At 38.8% G+C, this 24684-nt stretch overlaps 2 protein-coding genes across 8 annotated transcripts in view; one reads left to right on the plus strand and one right to left on the minus strand.

Annotated features, from left to right (window-relative positions):
* Nucleotides 1-1053: 1053 nt before the first annotated feature.
* On the minus strand, nucleotides 1054-5849 carry ankra2 (ankyrin repeat, family A (RFXANK-like), 2). Of its 3 annotated transcripts, none has more exons than XM_037753531.1 (9): nucleotides 5730-5849; nucleotides 4623-4963; nucleotides 3863-4021; nucleotides 3701-3766; nucleotides 3052-3149; nucleotides 2827-2952; nucleotides 2615-2681; nucleotides 2377-2457; nucleotides 1054-2115 (listed from the first exon to the last, which is right to left on the minus strand). In XM_037753531.1, the coding sequence occupies exons 2-9, from the start codon at nucleotides 4906-4908 to the stop codon at nucleotides 2060-2062; spliced, it is 939 nt and encodes a 312-aa protein (XP_037609459.1). In that variant the 5' UTR covers nucleotides 4909-4963; nucleotides 5730-5849; the 3' UTR covers nucleotides 1054-2059. The 3 variants fall into 3 exon arrangements, with proteins under 3 accessions (XP_037609459.1, XP_037609458.1, XP_037609461.1); XM_037753530.1 differs by having other exon boundaries at nucleotides 5772-5841; XM_037753533.1 differs by having other exon boundaries at nucleotides 5758-5810.
* A 5564-nt stretch (nucleotides 5850-11413) lies between these two features.
* arhgef28a (Rho guanine nucleotide exchange factor (GEF) 28a) overlaps nucleotides 11414-24684 on the plus strand; it is a 53494-nt gene continuing 40223 nt past the window's right edge. For 4 of the 5 annotated variants that reach the window (XM_037753243.1, XM_037753246.1, XM_037753244.1 and 1 more), the window contains exons 1-4: nucleotides 11414-11660; nucleotides 15233-15287; nucleotides 23498-23642; nucleotides 24061-24441. In XM_037753243.1, coding sequence (XP_037609171.1) covers nucleotides 15255-15287; nucleotides 23498-23642; nucleotides 24061-24441 — 559 coding nt within the window. In that variant the 5' untranslated portion in view covers nucleotides 11414-11660; nucleotides 15233-15254. Of the gene's footprint in view, nucleotides 11665-15232; nucleotides 15288-23497; nucleotides 23643-24060; nucleotides 24442-24684 lie in introns of all 5 variants that reach the window. The other variant, XM_037753242.1, reaches the window with a different exon arrangement.

The raw sequence follows: 24684 nt of genomic DNA on the forward strand, positions 1-24684 counted from the left end.
GTTGTATGAGGTACTTATCCATAGTAGGTGTACTACCTACAGTAGATGACAGTCGGCACACCCCCAGTTTGGAGAAGCAGACGGTAGTACCAGCACGGAAGCGAAACAATGTACTGCTGTAGACGGAGATGGCAGCAAAACATATTTTAGCCACCTAAAATAATCTATATCAGTTTAAATGTATGCTATATTTAGAAAATTTAATAGAATATCTATGCACTTGCCAAAGCAACCAGACTCCATTGGGAAAAAAATAATAATTTTACCTTGCAGAACAGGGGAGTTGCTGGTCTACCGCTGCCTCAATCTGTTAGTTTGTTTGTGTTATTTTATGACTTTGGTTAGTTCGGATTCAGCAGTAGCACAAACAAACTAACCGATCGAGGCAGCGGCAGACCAGCAACCCCCGTGTTCTGCGAGGTAAAATTACAGATTTTTCAATGGAGTCTGGTGGCTTTGGCGAGAGTATAGATAGCTACAACGGCTTCAGTCCTCAGTTGGAAAGGGATGTCTGACAGCAAGGTAAAGCAGTGAAAATATTCTAAATATAGGTTACACCTGAACTGATACTGATTTTTTTTAGGCGTCTAAAATGTGTTTTTCTGACAGCCACGTCATTCACCTACTGTGGCTAAATACCTCACACAACCCTACTTCAAAACACCCAAACTACCCCTTTAAGCGTGCAGGTTGACCTTTGACCAGACTGTTTACATTATGGTACACCTCAGTTAAAGGAGCACTTCACAGAATAAGCTCAAGTAGATTTGAAATAAGGAAAAGTATTTTTCTTCTCACTGCTTGAATCATGACCGCATCACCAGACATACGGTTTTGCTTAATACATAAATCTGAACTATAAGGAGAAAAAAAAGTATTTTCTCTTACACTATAATGGTGCAGATACAAGATACAAATAAGACAGACATAATCATACGAATAGACAAAATATATAACGACAAAATGCATGTTATTAGATTGTTAGCTCATAACTGTAATGCTGTATCTTTACCTTCTCCCCAACAGCTACTAAAGAAGTATGTATTGTCCCCATTGCAGTTCAAAGAGATCTTTTAATTAAATAACGGCTTCATATCAGTGATTATAAACAGGGTTTGACCTTTTCGACTTGCAATCAGATAAATATCTGTACAGAATGAGGGAGGTCAGCACGTTACTCGTTGATACACCACTTGTGAGCGGTATAAAACACAAGCACCATCATACCGTGGCAAACAGCACCACAATAACCTCGTCGGATATTTTAATGAGGTGTGAGGTGTTTTTTAAAATTCACAACATATCAGTGGACATTAGCATCACAATACACAGAAACAAAACAAGACTTGCATCAATATGAGGATTTTAGCACATCACAACACAATGTCTAAATTATTTAAATAAATAAATCCAGTCCAACCAACACAAAGAACTTCAGGACCAACAAACAGCTTGGCAGCGTCATAAAAACACCCAATCCTCCCACTGTAGTCTTCATAAGAGCAAAATGAGCCTCAGAAATGTGCTCACTATGAAGACCAGACGGTATGAACATGAGGCAGTTCAACATTTGACATTAATATTCTTTTACTCTTAAAAATGTTTTCTTATTACGGTTAATAAGTTAGTTTATAAAACACTTGCCGTGACGGGTAAAGGATGCCAATGATGGCATGTAATGTAATATAAGATATTAAAAGACTCAAACAAAACTTCCATGCTTAGTTAAAGTAAAATCAATCCGACACTGCACTCCACATTTGAGTGCAAGAACTCAATTTTACATTTTTGTTCTTTGTAAATCTGTCGGTGTATTTAGATCAGATTTGCTGCTCCGCATTCAAGGTGGAAAAAGTGCCGAGTTAAAATTGACAATTCACACAGTACAAACCTTCATGTGCATGATGCCAACAAAATGATGTTGATATGACACGACGCTGTTGAAATGTCACTTAATGGAATAAAATATTCCTGTTGGCCGACAGCCTGGGCGTGCTACATGATTGTCCAGAGCCCGGCGCCGTCCCTAACGGTATTCGTTTTCCTCAAGTGTCACAGTTCATTCTCTGATTCCCATCAGTAACTTCAGTAAGTGTGCCTCCATCACCTGTTGAACTGAACACAGAAACATACAGTATGTTATTGAACAGAGCTGTGTGACATTTCAAAGTGAATACTAAATCAATCTTTCTCAAGTGGCTGAGAAGGGAGACAAAATGGTATTTGGCTCTATGGTTCAGAGGAATGAGACAGTTTGAGGTTGTGAGAAATGAATATTGTCCTCACAAGACAAACATCTGTTTCTCAGTCTGTGTGTACCTCCATGTTGTATACCCTTACATGTACGCTCAGACCATGTGTTTAATTTACACCTACCATTCCGGTGGCCCATAGCCACGGCCATGTCCATTGCATTGAATCCAGAATCTGACTCAATGGTAGGATCAGCACCGCTCTCTGGAAGACATACAAACATATCAAAACTTTATTATTGTACAAGTTTATGTTAGACGCAACACTAAACATTACCTATACACAAAAGAATTATGTTTATCCTGTAAGACATAACACAGATGGATATTTCTGTTACTTTCAGTAAAAGATTTGTCCTCACCTAACAAGATTTCGACACAGCGCACATGGTTCCCATGGACGGCGTACAGCAGGGGGGCTCCTCCATTCTGAAACCCACAGAAGGAACATCAAAACAGGCCACACAGACAGCCACAGGGCTTCATTTTATAGCAAGTAGGGCTGTCAATCGATGGCATGATTGTCTACTTAAGCAGATCCAGTGAACATGTGATAAAAGCGTAGCATTCTTACCCAGTCATATTCATTGACATCAACACCACAGTCAATGAGCATCTTCACAATATCAGTGTATCCCTTACTGCAGGCCAACGACAATGCACTCTCCCTCCCTTTGGCCAGGAGGTTGGGGTCAGCACCCTACAGCGAAGAAAGACACCGATCAGTAAATAAATAAAGAGGACATGCTCTAATACAATAAAACCATTAGATCTGAATAATACATCACGTTTTCCATACGTTTTGGAGCAGAAACTCGACAACAGCGATTTGTCCATGTGCAGCTGCCCACATCAGGGGGGTAAAGCCTTCCTCATCTTGGAGGTTGATTACAGTCTCTATTCAGATCATACAGAAAAAGATAAACATGATCAATACATATATTTTCATCACTTCTCCTTTGGGCGAGACTCACTAACAACTGTAATATTTAAAAGCAATGAAGATACTACGTACTTTTCTGAATGTTTATTACTGTCTTCAAAATATTTTATGTTGATGTTGGAAATATTGAAAGAAATATTCTAAATATATATCAAATACTATTTCTTGTTTAGTTTTATGTGAAATAATAAAAGTAGTCGAGCTGATACAATTTATTGATCATCAAACTTTTTGATAATCAAATATTTTTCAAGCAAAAATGCCAAATATTTTCTGGTTCCTGCTTCTTATATATGAAGATTTGCTTATTTACTTTGTCTTATATGATCGTAAACTCTATATGTTTGGTTTTTGGATTGTTGGTCTGACACAAAAGAACATTTACAGATGCCACCTTGTGCTCTGGGAAATTGCCATTTTTCACAATTTTTTGATTAATCAGTTAATAAAAAAAACAATTAGCATATTAATCTATAATGAAAAATAATAATTGGTTGCTGCCTACCTTGTTCAATCCTGCTGGCCAGAAACACCATTTCACCCTGAGCTGCAAGCTGATGAATGGACAAAGCTGAGAGGGAAAAACATGCATTAATAGATTAACATTCTGACTTGATTTGTGTTTGAAACATTTTATTAAGTAAGTTAAAACAACTGTGGTACTTACAATGCACCAAAAGAGGCGTGGAGGAAACCTCATTGCCACGGTGTTTATTGGTGAGTGTGGTGGACTGTTTGATGGGGGAGAAATGTTTGGTGGTGGATGGCGTGTAAACATGACGCACTTGTATACCCGGGGAAGGGGATGTCTGGATGTTGCACTCCGCTGAAAGAGAAGGAAAACATTTGTTGTGGTAAGTGAGCTCACACAAGTTACAGCCTCGTGCATCAGACAGTGTCACAAGATGACCATTCCTACCTAACTAAATGGTTTAGGGCCAAAATACATTTCTGATTTTCTGCTATGTTGTGAACCATCCAGACCTCTCAGGTCATCTGGATCAGGTCTGCTTAGTGTCCCCAGCATCAGAACTAAACATGCAGAAGCAGCGTTCAGTTTTTATGCACCAAATATTTGGAACAAGCTCCCAGAAAACTGCAGGACCAACTCCAACTCTGAGTTCTTTTAAATCAAAGCTTAAAACCTTCCTGTATGCTGCTGCCTTTTATTAAACCAGATAATGATCTTATACTGCACTAGAGCTTTTACTCTTGTGTGTTATATTCTATTTTAGCTTCTATCCTAGCTTTTATTTTTAGCTTGTTTTTATTTTCTATTCTTTAATGTTTTTATAACTGTTTTAATTATGTCTTAATGTTCTTTTGCACTTTGTCGCAATGTTCTTGAATGTTTATGTAAAGCATTTTGAATTGCCCTTTTCCTGAAATGTGCTCTACAAATAAAGCTGCCTTGCCTTAAGCCTTACCTTTAAATAACACAGAAGCAACCTCCAGATCAGAGTTGACCTGGTCCTGGATGTTCTTGCTGTCCTCCTCGTTGAGCGACTTGACGAATCTGGAGCACACGTTCATGTCGAAGCGGTTGGGCAGGATGAACTTGATGCCCATGGCTACGTTTTGGGTGCCCGTGTCGTCTGGGCTCGCACCCACCGACTGCTCCGTCTTGATGGCACTCAGATCCGGCATCATGCAGATCCCCTCCATGTCCTCTGCTGATGACCCACCTGAGGTTGACATGGTAACGTTGTCCATTCTCTCTTTCCAAGCTGTCACACTGAGGTTAAACTGAAGCCACCTTAAAGCACGCCTGAAACACAGAGACAACTTAAATTTAAAGGTCCCATATTATAAAAAAAGTGAGATTTTCATGTTTTTTTTATTATAAAGCAGGAATAAGTCCTATATAAATACTGTGAAAGTATCGAAACACTCAATCCACAGGGAGATAAACACAGCCCGTATTCAGAAACTCTGCATTTGAAACAAGCTGTCAGGATTTCTGTCCATTCGTGATGTCACAAATATACAATATTCAGACCCTTGACCCAATTTTAAACATAAACATTTCTAAATGTGTCCCAGTTTATTTCCTGGCTGCAGTGTATGTGAATGTCATCAGCTGACAGGAAGTAAACATGGACCCAAGCTGTTGCCTAGCAACGCAATTCTGTTGCAATTCCGTCAAAATGCGCTAAAACGGAGCGTTTCAGACAGAGGGTGAATACAGGTATATTCAGACAGACAGTATGAGGAAAATAAAGGGTTTCTTAAACATTAAAGCATGTAAACATGTTCTAGTAGAAACACAAAATACAAGTATGAACCTGAAAATGAGCACGATATGGGACCTTTAAAACAGTATTTAGTTACAGTTCACTACACGCATAGGGCTGATGAAGCTCATCTAAATACAGCAGCTCCTTCTACTGTTTCATACTGTTAGCTCTCTGTTAGCATGACAACTATTGTTATAACAACCTTCATTTAGTCACAATAACACACCTCAGCAAACACATTTGAACATGTTAACACATTAATGTTATTATTATGTTGTTAATTAAGACATTTCTTACTCTATAAGTCATTGTTTTATTGAAATACCCTCATGAAGTCACCGCTCTGCATTCGGTGTTGTGATATTTCTACGCATGCGCAGTTGGTTACCTTCACAACGTGGTGCATCCACTATTAACGTCCCCTTTGTTTTTAGTTCCGGAAGCTCCATGACGTCATGCTGCAACTGGATCAGATGTTCTTATTTTATTAACTTTGATGAAATAATACCTCATACACCCAGTTGCCAAATTGATGATCTTGAAGTCAGTGCAAGTTTTTACATCATCCATCTATCTGTGTAATTTGAAAATTTTGAAACACACTATTTTAATAATATCACTATGGTCCTGGACCAAAATAATTATAATAGATTATTATTATTATTATTATTATTATTATTATTATTATTATTATTATTATTATAATAATAATAATAATAATAATAAATATACTCGTACAAATAAATAAATAGGTCATTCAATGGGCAAAAATACAAATGTAGTAATTTATGAATTGATAAAATGTGGCATAAATTGTTGAGTTGAGTGACAGCCCCTCCATTTGCATAATGAGGCAGAAATGCATAAAGAAATGTAAAAGGAAATGTGTAAAGAAATGTATAAAGAAAAGAATACAGACATAAATAAGTTTAAGTGAAATAAATAAGTGGAGAAATAGAAAGGGGAAATCGTGCAGAAATAAACAAATAAATGCATAAATAAATACATACATGTACAATAAATAAAAAACAAGTGCAAAATAAATAAATAAATAATCAATTCAAAATAAATTAATAAATAACAAAGGAATGCAAAATAAATAAAAAATAAAATAATACAAATAAATAAAAGGGAAAATTAAACAGAAAAATAAATAAGGGAATTAATACAAACATAAATTAATAAAGAAGCAAATGAAATCAGAAATATCAATTTATGTAATATTTTATCAATTAATTAATTAATGGCTACATTTATTTTTAATATTATTTTTGCTACATTAATGACAGCCCTGAGAGCTCAAGTTCTGTCCCACATCTAGGTAGAGTCCTGCTCAACTGATTAATGGCACCTTATCCATGAGAAGGCTTACATAAGAAAAGTTAAACAAAGCAGAATGATTTCGAGCTTGTTTAATATCCTTTTAAATCAGTTTACCACATTAATGATGGGGAATTACAAATTCGTTCCAGCAACGGTTATTATCTTAACTCAAAGCTCCAAAAATGTTAATGTGATTTAGAGGTTACAGCAAATATTTCCTCAGAATCTGTCAAATCTCTCTATTGAAAGGCATAAACATGGCATTTGTCTTGTTTATGTTATTGTTGTGAAGTCGGAGGTGAGGAGGTGAGGAGGTGAGGGTTTCACCATGCTTCACAACATCCATCTATCTATCCATCTATACATCTATACATCCATATAAATTCTATTTTGTTTTACTGTGTCAGGTATTTTGACTTTCTTTGTTTGTTTTGATGTGACTGTCTCGGGCCTGATAAGCTGCAAAGTAGCGATTAGGCTTTGCAGGATAAACAGTGTTCAAGCCCCTGGAGTATTTATCCCATTAATTATAATGGTTAATTGTTTGTTTTATGTGGTGCTTTATTTCAGTAATTGATGCGGATGTTGTTTAACCTCTTTCTTCACTCAGTGTTATGGGAGTGTATAAATCAAGTGGTCTTTAGACTCATAACGTATCACTATGTGAGTTTAACCTTAGAGAGTCACTTTTCTGAATTGGCATTTTTTGAGAGGAAAGCCTTCCTTCAATGAAGGACAAAGAAAGACATTTTAAACGTTGCTTTCATTGAGGGACGATGTGTTGCAAAATTCATAATCCCTCAACCTGAATTTAAGCACTTAATTGCTATGATTAGTGTGTTTGAGCAGTCAAGAGGAGCTTTGGAGGCTCAGTTTGTTCAAATAAAAATAACCACACACACGCAAATCATAAGCTGTTATTCTTGGACTGTATATGGAATATCTTTTCAGAAGAAAAGGGCTGATTGAAACAGCTGATTGTGCTGGGATCACACCACCATGCACCGCAAAAAGAGTCAAGGATGTGGGCCTCTTTGTTCAGCAGTTGTTATTGCTGTTTAGTTGTTTGTGTTTTGAGTCTCTGAATGAGGAGGGTCATGGTCGTACATACCCTGCTGCTCTCGCCACCTACAGGACATGTGGATCACATGCACTGAAAACAAGATGAGCAGAAAATACTTGAGGGGTTCTCAAATTGTTTGAGGCCAGGGACCCCTTCCAAGGACCCCCTCATAATCGTAACACCGATTAATGCATATGCTTACTGCCATTTGTACTCTTATGCTATTGGAACTATTGGTAGTCTAAAACTTTTCAGCCTAAATACTTCAGACCTGTTTCATTGTGATAAACAAAAACACATTTCAATTCACATCATGTTAATTCCACTTATATACTTTTAAAGAGAGGGTCATTTTATTCAAATTGTATTTGGACTCAACTTAACAGCATTTATGCTTTTCAAGTAATTGATCCTAAAAGCGTTCAGAAAATGACATTAAAAGAACTTTCTAACGCTGACTTTCAGTAAGTACTTCAACTTGAAAATTGTGTTTCACAATCATATCAGAGTCTCTATTGGCCCAAAGCTAACATGGGTGGGAGTGATGAACACAATTTGCTTGTTTTAATGGTCCCCATCTGTAGATAGACCTATGCACTTTTTAATGATACAGCACAATTTGATAATTTATAGCAAATTATTTCGCAAACCCGGACCCCACTTTGAGAATCACTGCTTTATAATACAGCACTTTATTTATTTATTTAGAACAAGTGATGTATGTATGTTATCTGGAAAACCACATGATGGCAGTATTGTAACTTCCTTCACTTTTTATTTACTGATGTACTTTTGCCAACAGATGGCACCACAGTCTCACTTGCAGTGCTGCAAGTGTGATGGGCTTTGTTCCTCTCCCAAATGGCCTATAATCCTCTCATCTCCCCAATTAAGCAAGACATCACCATGCAGGGGGAAACTGTAAAATTAACTCCAACTGCTGACTGTGTTAAACATAAGACAGTATTGTTGTAGACTGTCAGCCGTGACCTCATTTCACACATTTAATCTGTTGCTCATTATCAGTCGGTGGGATAAGTCTGGGGGGCAGAAAGGGTGGGAAAGTCTTCCTCTCACGTCCTGTTACTGTCATACGTCTGTGTGTGATTATGGTTACAATCCAACTGAGACTTCTATCCAGCAGAAGAGCATTAGGAAGTATTTCATGCAAATTGAACACTGATATGAAACAGCATTGTCTTTTTTTCCAACTCAATGCACATTTAAACTTGACTGAATTAAAAAACTTTACAGAAATCCAGAAACTAGTAATATGAGTTATGAAAATACTATAAGGTCGCTATTGACTGCTGCTGAATGTCACTGCTACGTGCAGTCACATTTATATCACAATCATACAATCAGTATCATCAATACAGTTAAAGTGAGCTTAAAACAGTGAACATATCTATCTAAAGGTTGCTAACATCAAGCACCATAAGCTACTGGTCATACCAGACCAACTAAGCCTGTAGCAGCAAAACCCCTGAGTGTATTGTATTGATCAACGGTGCATTTTATTGCTAATTTAACATCTCATTTATAAGGGGAAGAATTTCTTCAAAAGTTATATAGTCTCGCTTGAAAATAGTTGGGAATCTTGGGTGTTTTGCGTTTCTTTTTTACACTTTTTACAAAGAGTCACTAGAAAAGTTCATTATTATACAGTCACCTGTCTTTTCTCTGTATGCATTTTGGGAAATCGCTATGATTTGATATCAAAATTGGGCAATGCACTTGGTGTTCCTTTGGTGTTGGGTCACTGATCGCAAATCTTAATGGGGGCTCAACCGGTTTTACACATGAAGTTCAGTTAATTAGTCACGAGGAGTCGGCTTGAGACTTATGATTTTTAGCATGGAGGTGTGGGTCTTTAAAGAGGAGGCCAATTTAGAAGACAGTGGGTCTAATATACACACACACACACACACACACACACACACACACACACACATATCTATCTATATATATATATCTTTATCTTATATCTAATCTTATTTTCTTGTAGCTGAGACAGTATACTATAAATTCTGCTTAGTAAGTGTAGAAGTAGGATATTATCAGCAAAAATTAACTATCAAAAGTAGTGTATTATTTATTAAGCAGAATCACCCCTTTCAGACTGTTGTATTATTATATATACAGTTGTTCAATCTATAAATATGCGTTATATTTGATTTGTTAATCAGATATGTTGTGTGTAAACTAGTAAAGCTGTAAAATAAATGCAGTGGAGTAAAATATTTCCCACCGAAATATATTAATTAGTATAAAATGGATATATTCAAGTAAAGTACAAGTACCTCAAAATTGTACTTAAGTATGAAGTACAGGACCTGCCAAAATAGAAAGTAAATGAATAAATAAATGACTCCATAAATAAATAAATATGCCATTAAAAGTATTCATTAATTAATTGATAAAATGTGACATAAATTGATATTTCTGTTTTCATTTGCTTCCTTTATTTTATTAATCTTTGCATTAACTCCCGTATTTATTTACTCTTGTGTTTAATTTTCCCTTTTATTTATTTATTTCTGTATTTATTTTTATTAATTTTCAAATTGATTTATTTGTTTTTGCATTTATTTTTTATTTATTCATGTGTTTTGCATTCATTCTTTTGATTTATTTATGTATTTATTTATTCATTTATGCACTTGTTTTTTTAATTTATTTTCTATTTATTTATGCACGATTTCCCCTTTGCATTTCACCCTCTTTATTTATTTCCCCAAACTTATTTATTTCTGTATTATTTTCTTTACGCATTTCTGCCTCATTATGCAAATTAGGGGCATTTTTAAATTTATTTATTTATTTTTGCATTTCTTTGTTATTTATTCATTTATTTTTGCATTTATTTTTATTTATTTATTCATTTGTTTTGCACTTGTTTTATATTTATTGTACATTTATTTTTAAATGTATGTATTTATTTATGCATTTATTCATTTATTTATGCATAATTTCCCCTTTGTATTTCACCCCTTATTTATCTCCTTAAACTTTTTTATTTCTGTATTTTTTTCTTTATACATTTCTTCATGCATTTCTTCCTCATTATGCAAATGACGGGTCTGCCACTCAATTCAACAAGGTATGCCCCCATATCATTATTCATTAATGGCTACATTTATTTTCAATATAATTTTTTGCTACATTTAATGACTTATTTATTCATTTATTTTTTAATTTTAGATTTTGGCAGGTTCCTTCCTCCATACCATACAGTACAACTGAGCATAGGTGAAAGTGACGTCACTCCAGCTTGTCTCTGATTGGAGGGAATTGAAATTACAACTGACCCGTGTACACAATAAAGCCCAATAATGTTATACAGTAAATAATATAGCTCATGGAAATACCATATAAAGCATGCAATATCACTACAAACTAACTATATACAGAGGGCATTAAGCATATGGGAATAATATAAACATAATGTAACATATTCATGGGAATGTTTCCTCCTCTTCAGTCCTGCAGCAGCAGCAGCCCTGTGTGTGTGTGTGTGTGTGTGTGTGTGTGTGTGTGTGTGTGTGTGTGTGTGTGTGAGGGGGCTGGACCAGAGGAGCAGGCTGCAGAGAGAGAGAGAGAGAGAGAGAGAGAGAGAGGGGAAACAACTCTAACAACACCTGCAAACAAACTCCCAACCGACTGAAACACACCGATGAACCTGAGACCAACAGTAATGCGGAATAATAAAGGTGTGAGAAAGGTGTTTATTCAGAAGAAGAGAAGTAAAGCAACAGAGAAACTTTATCTAAAGAGAACAAGTCGTGCGATTTGAGTCGACGTCGGACTGAGAGCTCAGAGAGAGAGAGAGACGACAGCAGGTAGGTAAGAATGGAAAGCTAGTTCATCTAGAGTCGAAAATACTTGTGCTTTTGGTGAAACAAAAAACTTTGCATGTGAAATTATATGTGTTTTATTGATTTATACATCATCAAATGGTGGTGCATTCATGGTAAAACTTCAACTTCAATGCCTGCACTCATAATATTCCTGCTTCTTTCTGTGTCCTTGTTGTGGTGTTGCTGTTTTGTTGTTGTTGCTCTGATGCATTTACTGACTGTATTTGCCTGCAGGAGCTTCACTTCCACGTGAAAGCTGTAGCATTTATTGTCCCTGAAGGATATGTTTATAGTAATGATCTAAAGTCTATTTTGTGTGAGAGTTTATCAATTGTCCATAAAATTAAAGGTTATTTTCCATTATTTCACATTAAAGTGGTGCAGAAAAGGTGTCTGTAGTTTATTGATTATTGAGACAAACATTATATTCCATAATAATAATAATAATAATAATAATAATAATCTTTATTTTGCACAAATACAATAAATAGCACGCCATTCAGTAAATACAATAAATAGCACAACGTGCATGGTACAGATTACAATAACAGATATAGTCCCAGTGAATGGTATTTATGAATTTAGTAAAAGTTATTGCATTTGGTTTGAAATACTTTTGTAAATGTTCTTTCCGAGGGCAGATTTATTTATTTCTAAGGTAGTTTCATATATGATCATATTTGTGGTCTGAAAGAAAGTTTTCACACCTTTTTTATCCCACAAAAACCACAGTGACACTGCTGAGTGAGTACGATGCCCATCTATGTCAGTGAGCATCTTCGTCTAAGAAGTGACACCAGTCCCAAATGAATCTCCATGTAGGCATACCAAGCATATTAATGTTAATTATCAAACATCCTATAACTGATAGCAGCTCGTCATGTGAGAGGAATTATTCAATCATGCATCACCTGAAAAAATGTTATAGGGACAACAGGATCAACTTGCTTCCTGTCTGAACACATTTGAATCACATATAAAGATGTCAAATTCAGTTTCCCCAATGCATTGTGACAGCGTTCGCTCTCTTGTTATGTGTAATCTCTTTTCTCACGCTCTGTTCTGGCGTGCGTGGCCACCAGCCAGGTCAGGTTTCTTACTCTCATTGAACATGTAGGAGGCTGAAGTCAGCCCGAGGACAATGACTGACGCAAATTCCGTGCAGACTAGAAAAACTGGACATCTGGATTTGAGATTCATCCTCACAAGTGTCTTACTTTGGTTACACTGGTGAACTTTTTGCCCATACATGATTGAAACTCAAGGAGCTCAAATCAAGATGGATCTTGATCCTTTTCTATGTGTGGATTCAGATTATGTCTTTAAACCTTGATTAAACACAAGCATACCATGTTTGTTGACGTTATGGGGCGCAACCTGCCAACCAGGACAATGTTTATTCTACAAAATGACACGTAAACCTTCTCTAGTTCCTTATGACAATGGTGCAGCCCCATTGATATGAGTAGGATTAAAAACAGGAGATAGCCGCCCAGGCCTGTGGCATTGCTCTTCCATTGATAAGATGTCCTTTGGACACCATAACACAGTGATAGTGATATTATTGTTCGATAAACCCTAAGGACAGCAGTTAGTGTTTTACAGTATAATGTGACTTGACCTGTTGTTAAGATACTGGATCCTGTTCTTGGTGTTGGTCTGCTGTGTCACGTACTTTACAGTTTTTATGGCATAGAATAACATAAAGTAATCCTGGGTTTAACCTAGATTCAGAGGATAGTGCCTCCTGCTGTTAGAATTATGATTATAAGTTAATTGACTTTACGCACATACAGTAAGTGTCAACATGAAGAGTCGTTGGATGTTTTATTTTATTTCATTTGTAAAATAAGGGGTTTATATTGGGATTATTGGGATTAGGGCTGAAATAACTAGTTGATTAACTGATTAGTAGGGGTAGTTAACCTTAGGTGCGCGTGACACCATTGGCCCATAGACTGTATATAAGAAGTGGACGTAGTCACCGGGACGTCTTCCATTAGTGGATAACTTTCATGAACTGGACACTGTGAAAGGGTTAAAGTTCTAAGACGAAAACACGGACAACTCTCAGACCGGACAACGGCGTGGTAGCAGGTAGCCACGCCCGAAAGCATCCCCTGCTTTATGGTCTATTTGACTCGAACTGGGACCATCATTTACTAAATAAACATCATGCTCTATTGAAATAAATTGAAATACAATTACAGATCTGTTGGAGTTTGATGTGGTGTCATAATTCAACTTTATGTTAACTTTAATGTTGATATGGTACACTGATAGAAAAGACATTTTTGAAATTGGTACTTCATATCAAAAAGGTTGCAACAACCCATTTTAATACCGTCATGCTTGGCTAACCAAATGATAAATCGATTAACAGAGAAAATTGTTGTCATATTAATTGACGACAATGAAAATAATAATTATTTGCACACCTAATTGGGACCTGAGAGAAGAGAGGAAATGATTTGGCAGAAATGATGTAATGAACTGTAATGTAATGTGTGCAAAAACAGACTATTAAGGCTTGTCTGAGGGGCACCAGCTCATGCAAAAGAGTGTCTAGACAAAGTGCTGCCTGCAGAGCTGACACCACTGTGCAGCTTTGAAGTCATGCACTATTCACAGCTGAGAGTGAAGTCACACAGCGGATCCGGTGTGCTGATGATACTGGACAGTTACCCTTTTCTCCACTGCTGCTTGAAGAGTAAGACGCTGTACTGTAGTTATTGTAGCTTCTTCCACACAGGTGGTTATCTCAATCACCTAAAGGCTGTAAGCAGAGCATCATATATAGAAGTGTATACATCTAAATACCTTGGATGTATTTTCTGTTTTAAAGAGGACGTAATATGCTTATTTTCAGGTGCATACTTGTATTTGGGGTTTCTAATATAACATGTTTGCATACTTTAATGTTAAAAAAAACGCTTTATTTTTCTCGTACCGGCTGTGCTGCAGCACCTCTTTTCAACCTCTGTCTCAAACACTCTGTTTAAACTCTATTTAAGCTCCGGCCCCTCCCCCCCAAAAAGCCCAGTTTGCTCTGATTGGTCAACCGAACCAAACTCTTCGAACTCTTCGAACTCTGCTCCAGCTCCGCTCTAACTAGCTTTGTTTGAGGGCGTGCCAAACTAGCCACTTAGGCAGGTGTTATGCAAATGTGTTACTTGGTGACATCACCACGTTACGGAAGAAAAGGCGGGGCTTCAATCAAGGCGGTTCAGGAGCAGTGTTTCTGTGGGGGAGAGTAACTTTCTTTGGTGTGTGGACTTTAGGCTTTGCAACTTTGCAGACCTTTTACATGCACAAAAAAACTACATAGCACACTAAAGGAAAGGGGAAAAGCACAAAATCATAATAGGTCCCCTTTAAAATCATGATCAATTATCACTTGAGCGTCTCGGTTTCTTCGTCTTGTTTCTGGCTATGGGAAACAAAAAAAACGTTATTCTAAATAAACAATTTCAATGAAAGCAATGTAATGAAAGATAAAGGTTGAAATGTTTTATTATCCTGACATTGTAGTAACATGACTATTTCCTCCCTAGGCATCTGGTGGATGGAGAGAAAATGGAGGTGAACAGAATCGAGGCGCCTCTATATGTAAGTGCCTTTATGCTTTGCTCCAGTCTGTACGTGTCTGATGTGTTGGTGGTCTAGTAGAGGGGTCTATCTGGATGTTTTTTGGGGCGTGGTTGGGTGATGAACTCTGAGGAGCAGTCTCCCATATTTAGACCCAATTCTGTGTTTTCTCACCAGAATTAGAGCGCTCTAGTCTTTCCCTCCAGCCATCCCTTCGCTCTCTCTCAGTACTTACTCTCGCATCTGTGCAGTGGTCGACTTGCAAGCCTTGTGTCGCAGGTGAAACCTAAGCTAGGAGGGTTTCAGTCCCTGGGGAAGCCAGGCTTTAACACAGCCTGCTCACCTAATGACCAGACCCTCTGAAAAAGCATGGCTTCCACAGTGACCATGGGAGAGAACATTTGTTTCTTGGCTTTTTCCTGTACGGAGTGCACCAGTGTATGAATTAAATAAATACACATTTTCCATTTGGAAGCATTTTTTTAGAGTGCAGGGTGTGTTTGAAATATTGTTTGACATTGTAGAACTTCTCTGTGCTACTTTCATTTCTTCCATCTGTCTTCCTTTTCCTCGTCAATCCTCCATATCCGCCATCTCTCTCTCTCTCTCTCTTTCGTCCTTATTCTCCGGTGTGTGCAGAAGCCTGGGTGGGCCAGTCACTGAAGCGTTGCCAGATTTCTGGTAAGCAGAGTGTCTGCTTGTTTTGCTGTGTCACCACTTTCAGATGGGGGAGGGCGGGGGTGTTGGGGGGGGCTCGCTCCAAAACCTTTGCCTCCACCCGCTCATAGAGGCTGATTGAGGACCGGTCTGAAACCCAGGCATGTGAATCATTACGGGCTCTACCACTTTCACATACACCTCTCTCCATTAGGAGGAAGTGGCGTCTCCACCCACTAAGGTCACAGCTCAACGGGAGCAACTCTCTCACTGCTGAATGAGATCCAGATTTCAATGCCGGGCTTTGTTGTAGGCGAGCCACGACGGCACACTGCTGTGCTATAAAAGCTGTTATTGTAACACCCTTAGTAAAGTGTTATGGTGCACCTTCCGCACCAGGCCCAGAGCAGATACTGTTCGGGCCAGATCAATGGATAAATGGTGGCATTGAATTTGCAGAAAGTGTGGCAGTTCCTGTGTTGGAGGAGGTTTTATTGAGCTCCAGTGCAGGACAAAGGGATTTTGTTCGTCCATGAAGACTGTGTTCTCATGGTCCTGAAATATACCAAAAAACAAACATGTTACCCAATTTTTCCCGATACGGCTCTAGGGATGGCAATGTCAGTCTGTCAGTCTGTTAGTGGGTCCACCATTTTGGTTCAGACTGAAATACCTCAACAACTATCTAATGGATTAGCATGGAATTTTGCACATCCATTTATGATCCCCAGAGGATGAATCCTGCTGATTTTGATAATCTCTTGACTTTTCCTCCAGTGCCACCACAAGGTTGACATTCGTGGTTATGAGTGAAATACCTCAACAATAGACATGACATTCAGTACAAACATCCCCAGTCTGTTTAGGATGCATTGACTCTGTTTATCTAACTTCACCAGCAGATCAAGTGTTTTTCTCATTCTGAAAAACTCCTAATTGATAGATATGACATGTTATTCAAACATTTATGTTCCCCAGAGGATGATTAATGATAACTCTGGTGATCCCCTAAATTTTCATCTAGCGATTTCATCAAGTCAAAATTCTAATTTGTCCAAAACGTTGGTTTATCATAGTCGGCAACCTCTGGGTCTGAAAAGTGAAGCCAATGCTGAAGTGCTTTCAACTTGCATTCTCTCTAACAGCCAGCAGGGGGCGACTCCTCTGGTTGCAAAAAGAAGTCTGATTGTATAGAAGTCTATGAGAAAATGAGTCTACTTCTCACTTGATTTATTACCTCAGTAAACATTGTAAACATGAGTTTATGGTCTCAATCGCTAGTTTCAAGTCTTCTTCAATACAGAATGATGTTCATTTAGTAAATTATGGTCCCATTTAGAGTCAAATAGACCATAAAGCAGGGGATGCTTTACACTGCTTTAACTCCACCCTCTTGTGTCACTTCTGGTTGCAAAAAAACAAGATGGCGACGGCCAAAATACCAAACTCGAGTCTTCAGAACAGCAGTCCACAAACCAATGGGTGACGTCACAGTGACTACGTCCACTTCTTATATATATACGGTCTATGGTTTATCACCAAATACCTGCTAACATTCCCTCAGCTGTATTGTTTAGTGCTAATTAGCAAATGTTAGCATGCTAACACACTAAACAAAGATAATAATGGTGGTACTTGTTACACCTGCTAAACATCAACATATTGTCAGTTATCGTGAATCATGTTAGCATGTTGTCGTTAGCATTTCACTTAAATCACTGCTCCGTCTCACAGAGCGTCTAGCATGGCTGTAGAAACCTAATCTTGTTTCCTTATAGCAACTTTTATCCCAACGCAGCACGACCGCATGTTCACAAATGGAGATAGATAAACTATATCCTTGTTGTATTGTGTTTGTACAGTTGCCCGTATGGTTTGATAGTGACAGTTATCACGGTGTTCTTTGAGCTAGTGGGTATCTCTGTGTTGTGGTTTATGATTTTGTTTCCCTTTAAGTGCTGTGGGGATTGTGTTTGCCATGCTTTTCACATGTCAAACAAACCAAACCTCACCCTGCCACTCACTTATCAACATTCGATAAGCCAGTCAGTCGTAAAAGAAGAAGAAAAAATCCCTGTGACATGTGCTCTTATTACAGCGGTTTTCTCAAATATTAAAGAGCTAAAACAGCATTAATTATTTATTTCAGTGAACATTTTGCACAATATCTAGGTACTTAATATATAACAAGGAGCCTATACTTGGCAGCCTGTTCTTTGCAATGATATGTTTGTGGCACCATGCCAGCTTTACTGACAGCATCTTCTGACATGTAGACTAGCAATTAGTGTCTCATTTGTACAGCGGATTAAATCAGAGGTATGTGTCTCGGGTATGAGAAAAGACCGGCAGTACAGTTCTACCTGTCACCCTCAAGACTCCAATGACATTCTGGATCACTGAGCTTCCTTGAGCTCAGATCTACGTACCCTATATGTCACTGCGGTACTGTGTGACTTAGACATATTTCAAATATTTGAAACACTTTGAAACATTCTTGGAAGTTTGAAAAAGGCTTTGCCGGATGTGTCAGCTTGTTTTGGAATTTATGAAATTGATCAGAAGTCGGTGCCTTTTCTCAGCCCTCTAGTGTTTTTTGCGAAGCGAAACCATTAAGTTATAATGATTTATATAGTGACGACTGTGTGAGGATTTCAGCACACTTCATTTTCCAGTAGAACTCCTCTTAACCTTTTCCACTCCACCACTCTTTACCGGCATAGACTTATTTTTGTCTTTCTTAGGGAGGGACAGGGGGTATTTAGGGGGCGATAGCAGGTCAACCATGTATGTCACATTGAAGTGGTGTATGTCATCTGAAAGCTGGGAACCTGAAGATTAATTTCAGATGCATCTCAGCACTTTCCAGACATATCCAACAGATCCCAGTATGCAGAAAGCATTTTTAGAATAGGCCGAAATAACACATTTATACTGCATGCAAAAAACTGCATTGTTTTTGCTCCAAACTGCATGTGATTATCACAAAGTGGGCATGTCTGTAAAGGGGAGACTCGTGGGTACCCATAGAACCCATTTTCATTCACATATCTTGAGGTCAGAGGTCAAGGGACCCCTTTGAAAATCCCCTTGCCAATTTTTCCACGCCAAAATTTAGCCTAACTTAACGGAGCGCTATTGAGCCTCCTTCCTGACATGCTAGCATGACATGGTTGGTACCAATGGATTAGGTTTAAGTTGTCTACATTCATATGATACCAGTACCTTCTAGCTCTAAAACTGAGCCTGCTACAACCTCTGAAAGACAGTAAAGTCGGCCGAGGGTAAAATGACAAAATGTCGCTTGTGTTGGTTTCCTACCTGAAATACTATCCTGTGAAAAATTGTAAATATTTAAACAAAAAAAACTATACTCTTTCCCCGCTGACGTCAGGCTGTCTTCTCACTCAGGGAACTGACTGTTATTGGAGCTGTTTTTGTTGTTGCAGTGATCTCGCTCCCCTGACGTCACCTACGTGTTGCACTCAGGAGATCACAGCAAAGAGCTCTAAAGCTGATGACTGCTGGTTTCCTGGAGACCACAGGCAGCAGATCTGACGTTGTTTTTCCCCACTGAAAGGACAACAACATGGGATTATAAAACCATGTCACTGGTGTATCCTTGGAAAACAAATATTTATATGCACCAGTTATTATTAAGGTAATTCAAAACAGTACAATTCTCCTTTTTAGATTTGTATCAAGCTCCTTTTGCATATGAAATAGACCTCCTCATGTTCCATAATTAACACATTATGCCTGACCTGAGAGCTGCCCATATAAGAGGCATGAGGTAAAACCACAAGGTGTTGAATATTTCATTGTTACTGGATCAGGTTGTGTCATGATAAAGCCCCGGAGAAAAGACCATAGATCACATCTCATAGACGTCTCATCACCAGCCAGCCATCCTCCGTCCTCTTCCCCCGAGGCACAGAAAGATACGGTTAGGATCAAGCAAATTCTGTCTGATCGAATTGTACCGATGTGATCTGAGGCTGCTGCAGATTGTTTGGGACAATTAAGTGGGAACTACGGCCTCCTTGGAGGAGTGAAAACAAAATCAAAAGATATTGAAAATAAGCGTTCACATGTGTTTCTGTGTCTTTCATAGACATTTAAATCTAATAGCTGGAGGACAACTTCCTAAAAATAAAACGGCAAAGATAGAGAATGGATAAATCTCCTTGTTGTTAATATGATAGAGCACAATTGTAACAAAAAACAGGAAGAATTTATGTGAGAAATGCTCTTTGTCCAAAACTTAGCAGAGCAAAATCCCTCCAAAGTTGTGCAAAAGTTTAATAAAATGTCGTGGCTACTTTGAAAACATTAAGACACATTGTAATAAAATTAATGAAATTATACTTTCAAAATGCTCAATAACTATTGATGCCCTGGGTCTAGCTAGCCTTGTAAGAAATCAGGAAGGCTGCACAAACCACAGGCCGACGTCTTATCTTTCTGTAAGGTGGAAAAACAATCAGCGATAACATTAACGGCGGTAAGTGTGCGCTAAGTGGTACCGCAGCTCACCACTTAGTGCACACAGCGAGCTGAGAAACTGCAGCCTGAGACCTCAGACGTCTATTATCAGTCAAAACCAACAGCCTGCTGACACAAGAGGTCAGTTTCAAGTCCGCCTCTGAAACACGACGGACTGGACTCAAGCAGAAACTGTGGAAAGCTCCAGTTTCGGGGCAAAGCAAATAAAAGTGAGACTGATATCAGTTCGAGGCTCAGACAATATTGTACTAACTCTATTATTGGTTAGGGTTGAGATGGTCTTTCCTCATGAGATTAGCATTTTTAAAATGATATAATCATGTAGCCCTTATCTGTGTCCTTTTGCAGGCAACTTCTGATCAGCAAAACTAACGGCATTCCCATCAGCCTCAGCTGTACTTTGGGTTGTGCTAATTAGCAAATGTTAGCATATCAACACATCAAACCATTTAGTCAACATGGTAAACATTATACCTGCATATAAGCATTGTTTTTGTGAGCATGTTAAAATGCTGACGTTAGCATTTAACTCAAAATTCTGACGCAACACTAAATTCCCTCCTAACATGATATTTAGTACACTGTAACAGTGTGAGGTTTTCTAGGATGTCCGAGACATTAGTATGAAACCAATAGTATGTGAATTGCATACTATTCGCTGGACAGCATAAAAATCCCACAATGCAATGCGGTAGTGACGACAACGTTCATAACAGACGTTGACGGACAGCTCTGTAACATTAATAACACTTCAATTTAAGTGTAAGTATAATATTTCACTTTGCTAGCAGAGTGTATGGAAGCAAAGAGACAAAACTCTCAAAAAACTTTTTTTTTTGACAACAGCCGCTGCCGCTTGTACGGCACTTTTTAGGCGGACGTTTTACTGGCGTCCGGTAGTCACTTTCAGTCCAAAATGGCGGAAGCGTAGCTTTGCTGCTGGGCGCGGATGTTGCAATGGAACAAACAACTGACTTTCACTTCTTGGCAATATATACGGTCTTTGTTGCTAGGTGTAATATAGTTTTTTTAATTAGTTCAGACTCTGATTCTCACAAATGATTAGGTCACATGAGGTTGACACCGGTTACCATGGTTACACGTCTCCAACCGGTAAGGAGGCTCTCAGGAAGTGACGACGTAAATTACTGCTCAGCGCGTCCAAAATACTGCTATGTATAGATACATAGCCTACTGTTTAGTCTCACAAAAGTATGTTGAATGATAGTACACATATTGGGTATGTAGTGCATAGTATGGTATTTTGGACGCAGTTTAAGTCTTTACAGGTAATAATATAGTTTATATTTAATCCATACACAACTTAAAATGTAGTTGTCTACTGTGTAGGCTCCAGTCCCTTGTATTTAGCTTCTCTCCCTCTAAAATGTTATAAGATTTAAGATCTGGACAGTGTATTCAAATGTAAAGTGAAGCTGATCTAGGCCCTAAAAATACATTTTAACATGATAGATGCTTTATTGACAATAAGGATAAATTAAGGATGACCCCATAAATCACAAGATAAAACCCTTAACTGAGCACACAAGAAAACAGGAGATAAGGATATTGCACAAACATTGAACTCCCAAGTATGCCATCCCTCTTGAACTTGAACGATGAGCTAACTAACCCTCTTGAAAAGGTCGAAGAGCTCTGGAGGAAAAATAACACTGGGGAGGTGAAGTAAATCTTGTGGTTTCCGTGTGTTTGGTAATCTATATTGATATTGAGGACAAAAACATTTACTTTGCAGAAACATATCTGCTGCACTGCAGATGGAGAGAATACCAAGAGAGGAAATCTTGTGTTGGTCTTTTACTCAGTGAAATCTGTCTGATGTCTTCAGTATACTGAAGACATGGAGGACAAGAGTGGTGGGTGTCTTTGGGGTGTTGCAGGTCAAAGCAGAGTCCGGATGAGGTCAGTGATGTAACAGAAATAATGACCCTCATTAAGAAGGTGGATCATGAAGTAGACGCTCAGTAGGGTGCAGCTGGCCCCCATTGTGAGGAAATGGCTGGTGTCTCTCTTTCTTCCTTTCTCCCTGCTTTTATCCCCATTTTTGCTCCTTCCATCCAGCACAGTACAGTGCACTTTGTGAAACTGACTTAAGGTAATCACAACGTGTCAGCAGGGTGATAAGAAAAATAAATTTTCCTTCTAGAGAAAGCTGTTTTTTTAAAGGATAACTTTGGTGTTTTTCAACCTGGACTCTATTTTCCCATGTTTATGTGTCTAAGTGAACAATGGGGACAACATTTATTGAAACTGGTCCAGTATTGCGGGAGAGCGCTGCAGCCGCTAAACAAGCTGTAATGTAATCAATTGGGGCAACCCGGCACCGTCAGTTTACATCCACTAAAAGTGCTTGTTTTTACCACTGACTGACTCAGATTGTTATTCTAAGTGTCTGACAGCATTATGGAAAGGAACCTAATTTCTTATCTTTCACTTGATCGGATCTGTTTGTTATTGTGCGTCTCGCTCAGAGAAGCCTCGCGCTGAAATCTTGCGTCACATCTACATTGTGGAAATCATCTAACATCAACATTCAGCCATGACATTGAACATTTTTAGATAACTACTGCTGTACTCCAACACAACAAACTCTGACAACACCGGTGTCCCGTGTTACTCCTCTCTCCAACTCTTATCATGTTTCCACCGTTGTCTTCCGGCAACAAGTCACATGACACAATCACAAACAAAGCGAAAGGTGAGAAAAACATTTAATTTCTCTGTAGGGTAACAGACACTTATAATAACAATCTGAGCCTGTCATTGGCAAAAACAAGCACCTTCAGTGGACGTAAACTGACGGTGTCAGGTTGCCCCAAATGATTACATTACAGCTTGTTTAGCAGCTAGCGGTTTCAGCGTTCTCCTTCAATGCTGGACCAGTTTCAAAAAGTGTTGTCCCCATTACTCTCTTAGACACAAAAACATGGAGAAATAGGGTCCAGGTTGAAAAATACCGAAGTTATGCTTTAAGGCCTTATGAGTTTTAAACGTTGGTTGTGTTGTAAAGGCAATTAAATGGATTGATTTTCTTTCTCTCGTCTCAGGGACAGGTGGAGGCCCATGTGAGGTTACAAGCCAACGCTCCTGAAGACGCTGAGTTTTACGTCGTTGTGCAAGGCTCAAACCTTACACATGTGACTGCGGCAAAAAGAGGAGATGATGGGCTGAGCCTTCGCTTCACAGTTCCCGGTATGTCCTTCAGTCAAACTCAGATTTCTTTCTTTGCCTGTCATTGACTACGTTTACATGCTTACATGCCCTTATTCCAAAGAAGTCAATATTCCTAAGCTGTTTACATGGCTAAAGAAAATGAATATTCCACTAATATTCCCATTTGCATGCAGTCCTGCATACTCCGATTACCATAACATGTGGCGGAATTTGTGCATATCCAAAAACCGGCTGATATCCAAGTCTTGCATAATGTTTAAAAGTAGGTGTTTCTCCTTCCGACCAGAAATGTGGGCTTGCATCTCTGCAAACTGTCGGCTAGTTGGTTTGTGTACAGCGCACAGAGCTGGACGTAAACAGGCAAGAGGCCGTGTGTCGCAAACTACTATAATTATTTTTCACCACCTCCTACCATGAATTTCTCTTCCTCCCACAGGCCATGACCTCGTGGAAGTTGTCTCTGTCACATCCTACTTTTACGCAGAGGACCAAGTGGAGCCATGCGAGGGTGAAGCCTATCTCGAATACCTCAGGGACGTCGCCCAGGAGGCGGCAGAGTACCTGAGTGCAAACAGGGACCAGCTCGGCCCCCGGAGCTACCTAGAAGTCCTGAAGAGGTTTTCCACGCGGGTGGCGCAGGCAGCTGACGAGGAGCTCACCGCTGCAGGGTTAGACAGCTGTGAGGAGGATGTGCGGCTCAGGCAGAGTTCAGGTGATGAAGCTGATCTCAGGCAGCTGGATGAGAAGATCACTCAGGCTCTGGCCAACATGGATTACCCTCAGCAGTGGAAAAACACTGACAGCCTGCCGAGAGAAGGTACGAAATAGGAAGTGGGAGAGCAAGTCACGACATGGTTTGTTATTGATGCTTTCTGGCTCTTCTAAAGCACACGTTGGTCTGCATGTTGTGCTCTATGAATCACTTAAACTTCAAAACAAAGCACATTCAGGAGGTCTGTGTGGATTTATTTCACTCCCTCAGAACAGTTTGTGAGGATGTTTAGTGACAAAGCCTAGAGGCCTCATGCACTCATGTCCTAGTCTTTGCTCCGCTACTTCC

This window comes from Sebastes umbrosus, chromosome 19, assembly GCF_015220745.1.
Source record: "Sebastes umbrosus isolate fSebUmb1 chromosome 19, fSebUmb1.pri, whole genome shotgun sequence".
NCBI lineage: Eukaryota > Metazoa > Chordata > Actinopteri > Perciformes > Sebastidae > Sebastes > Sebastes umbrosus.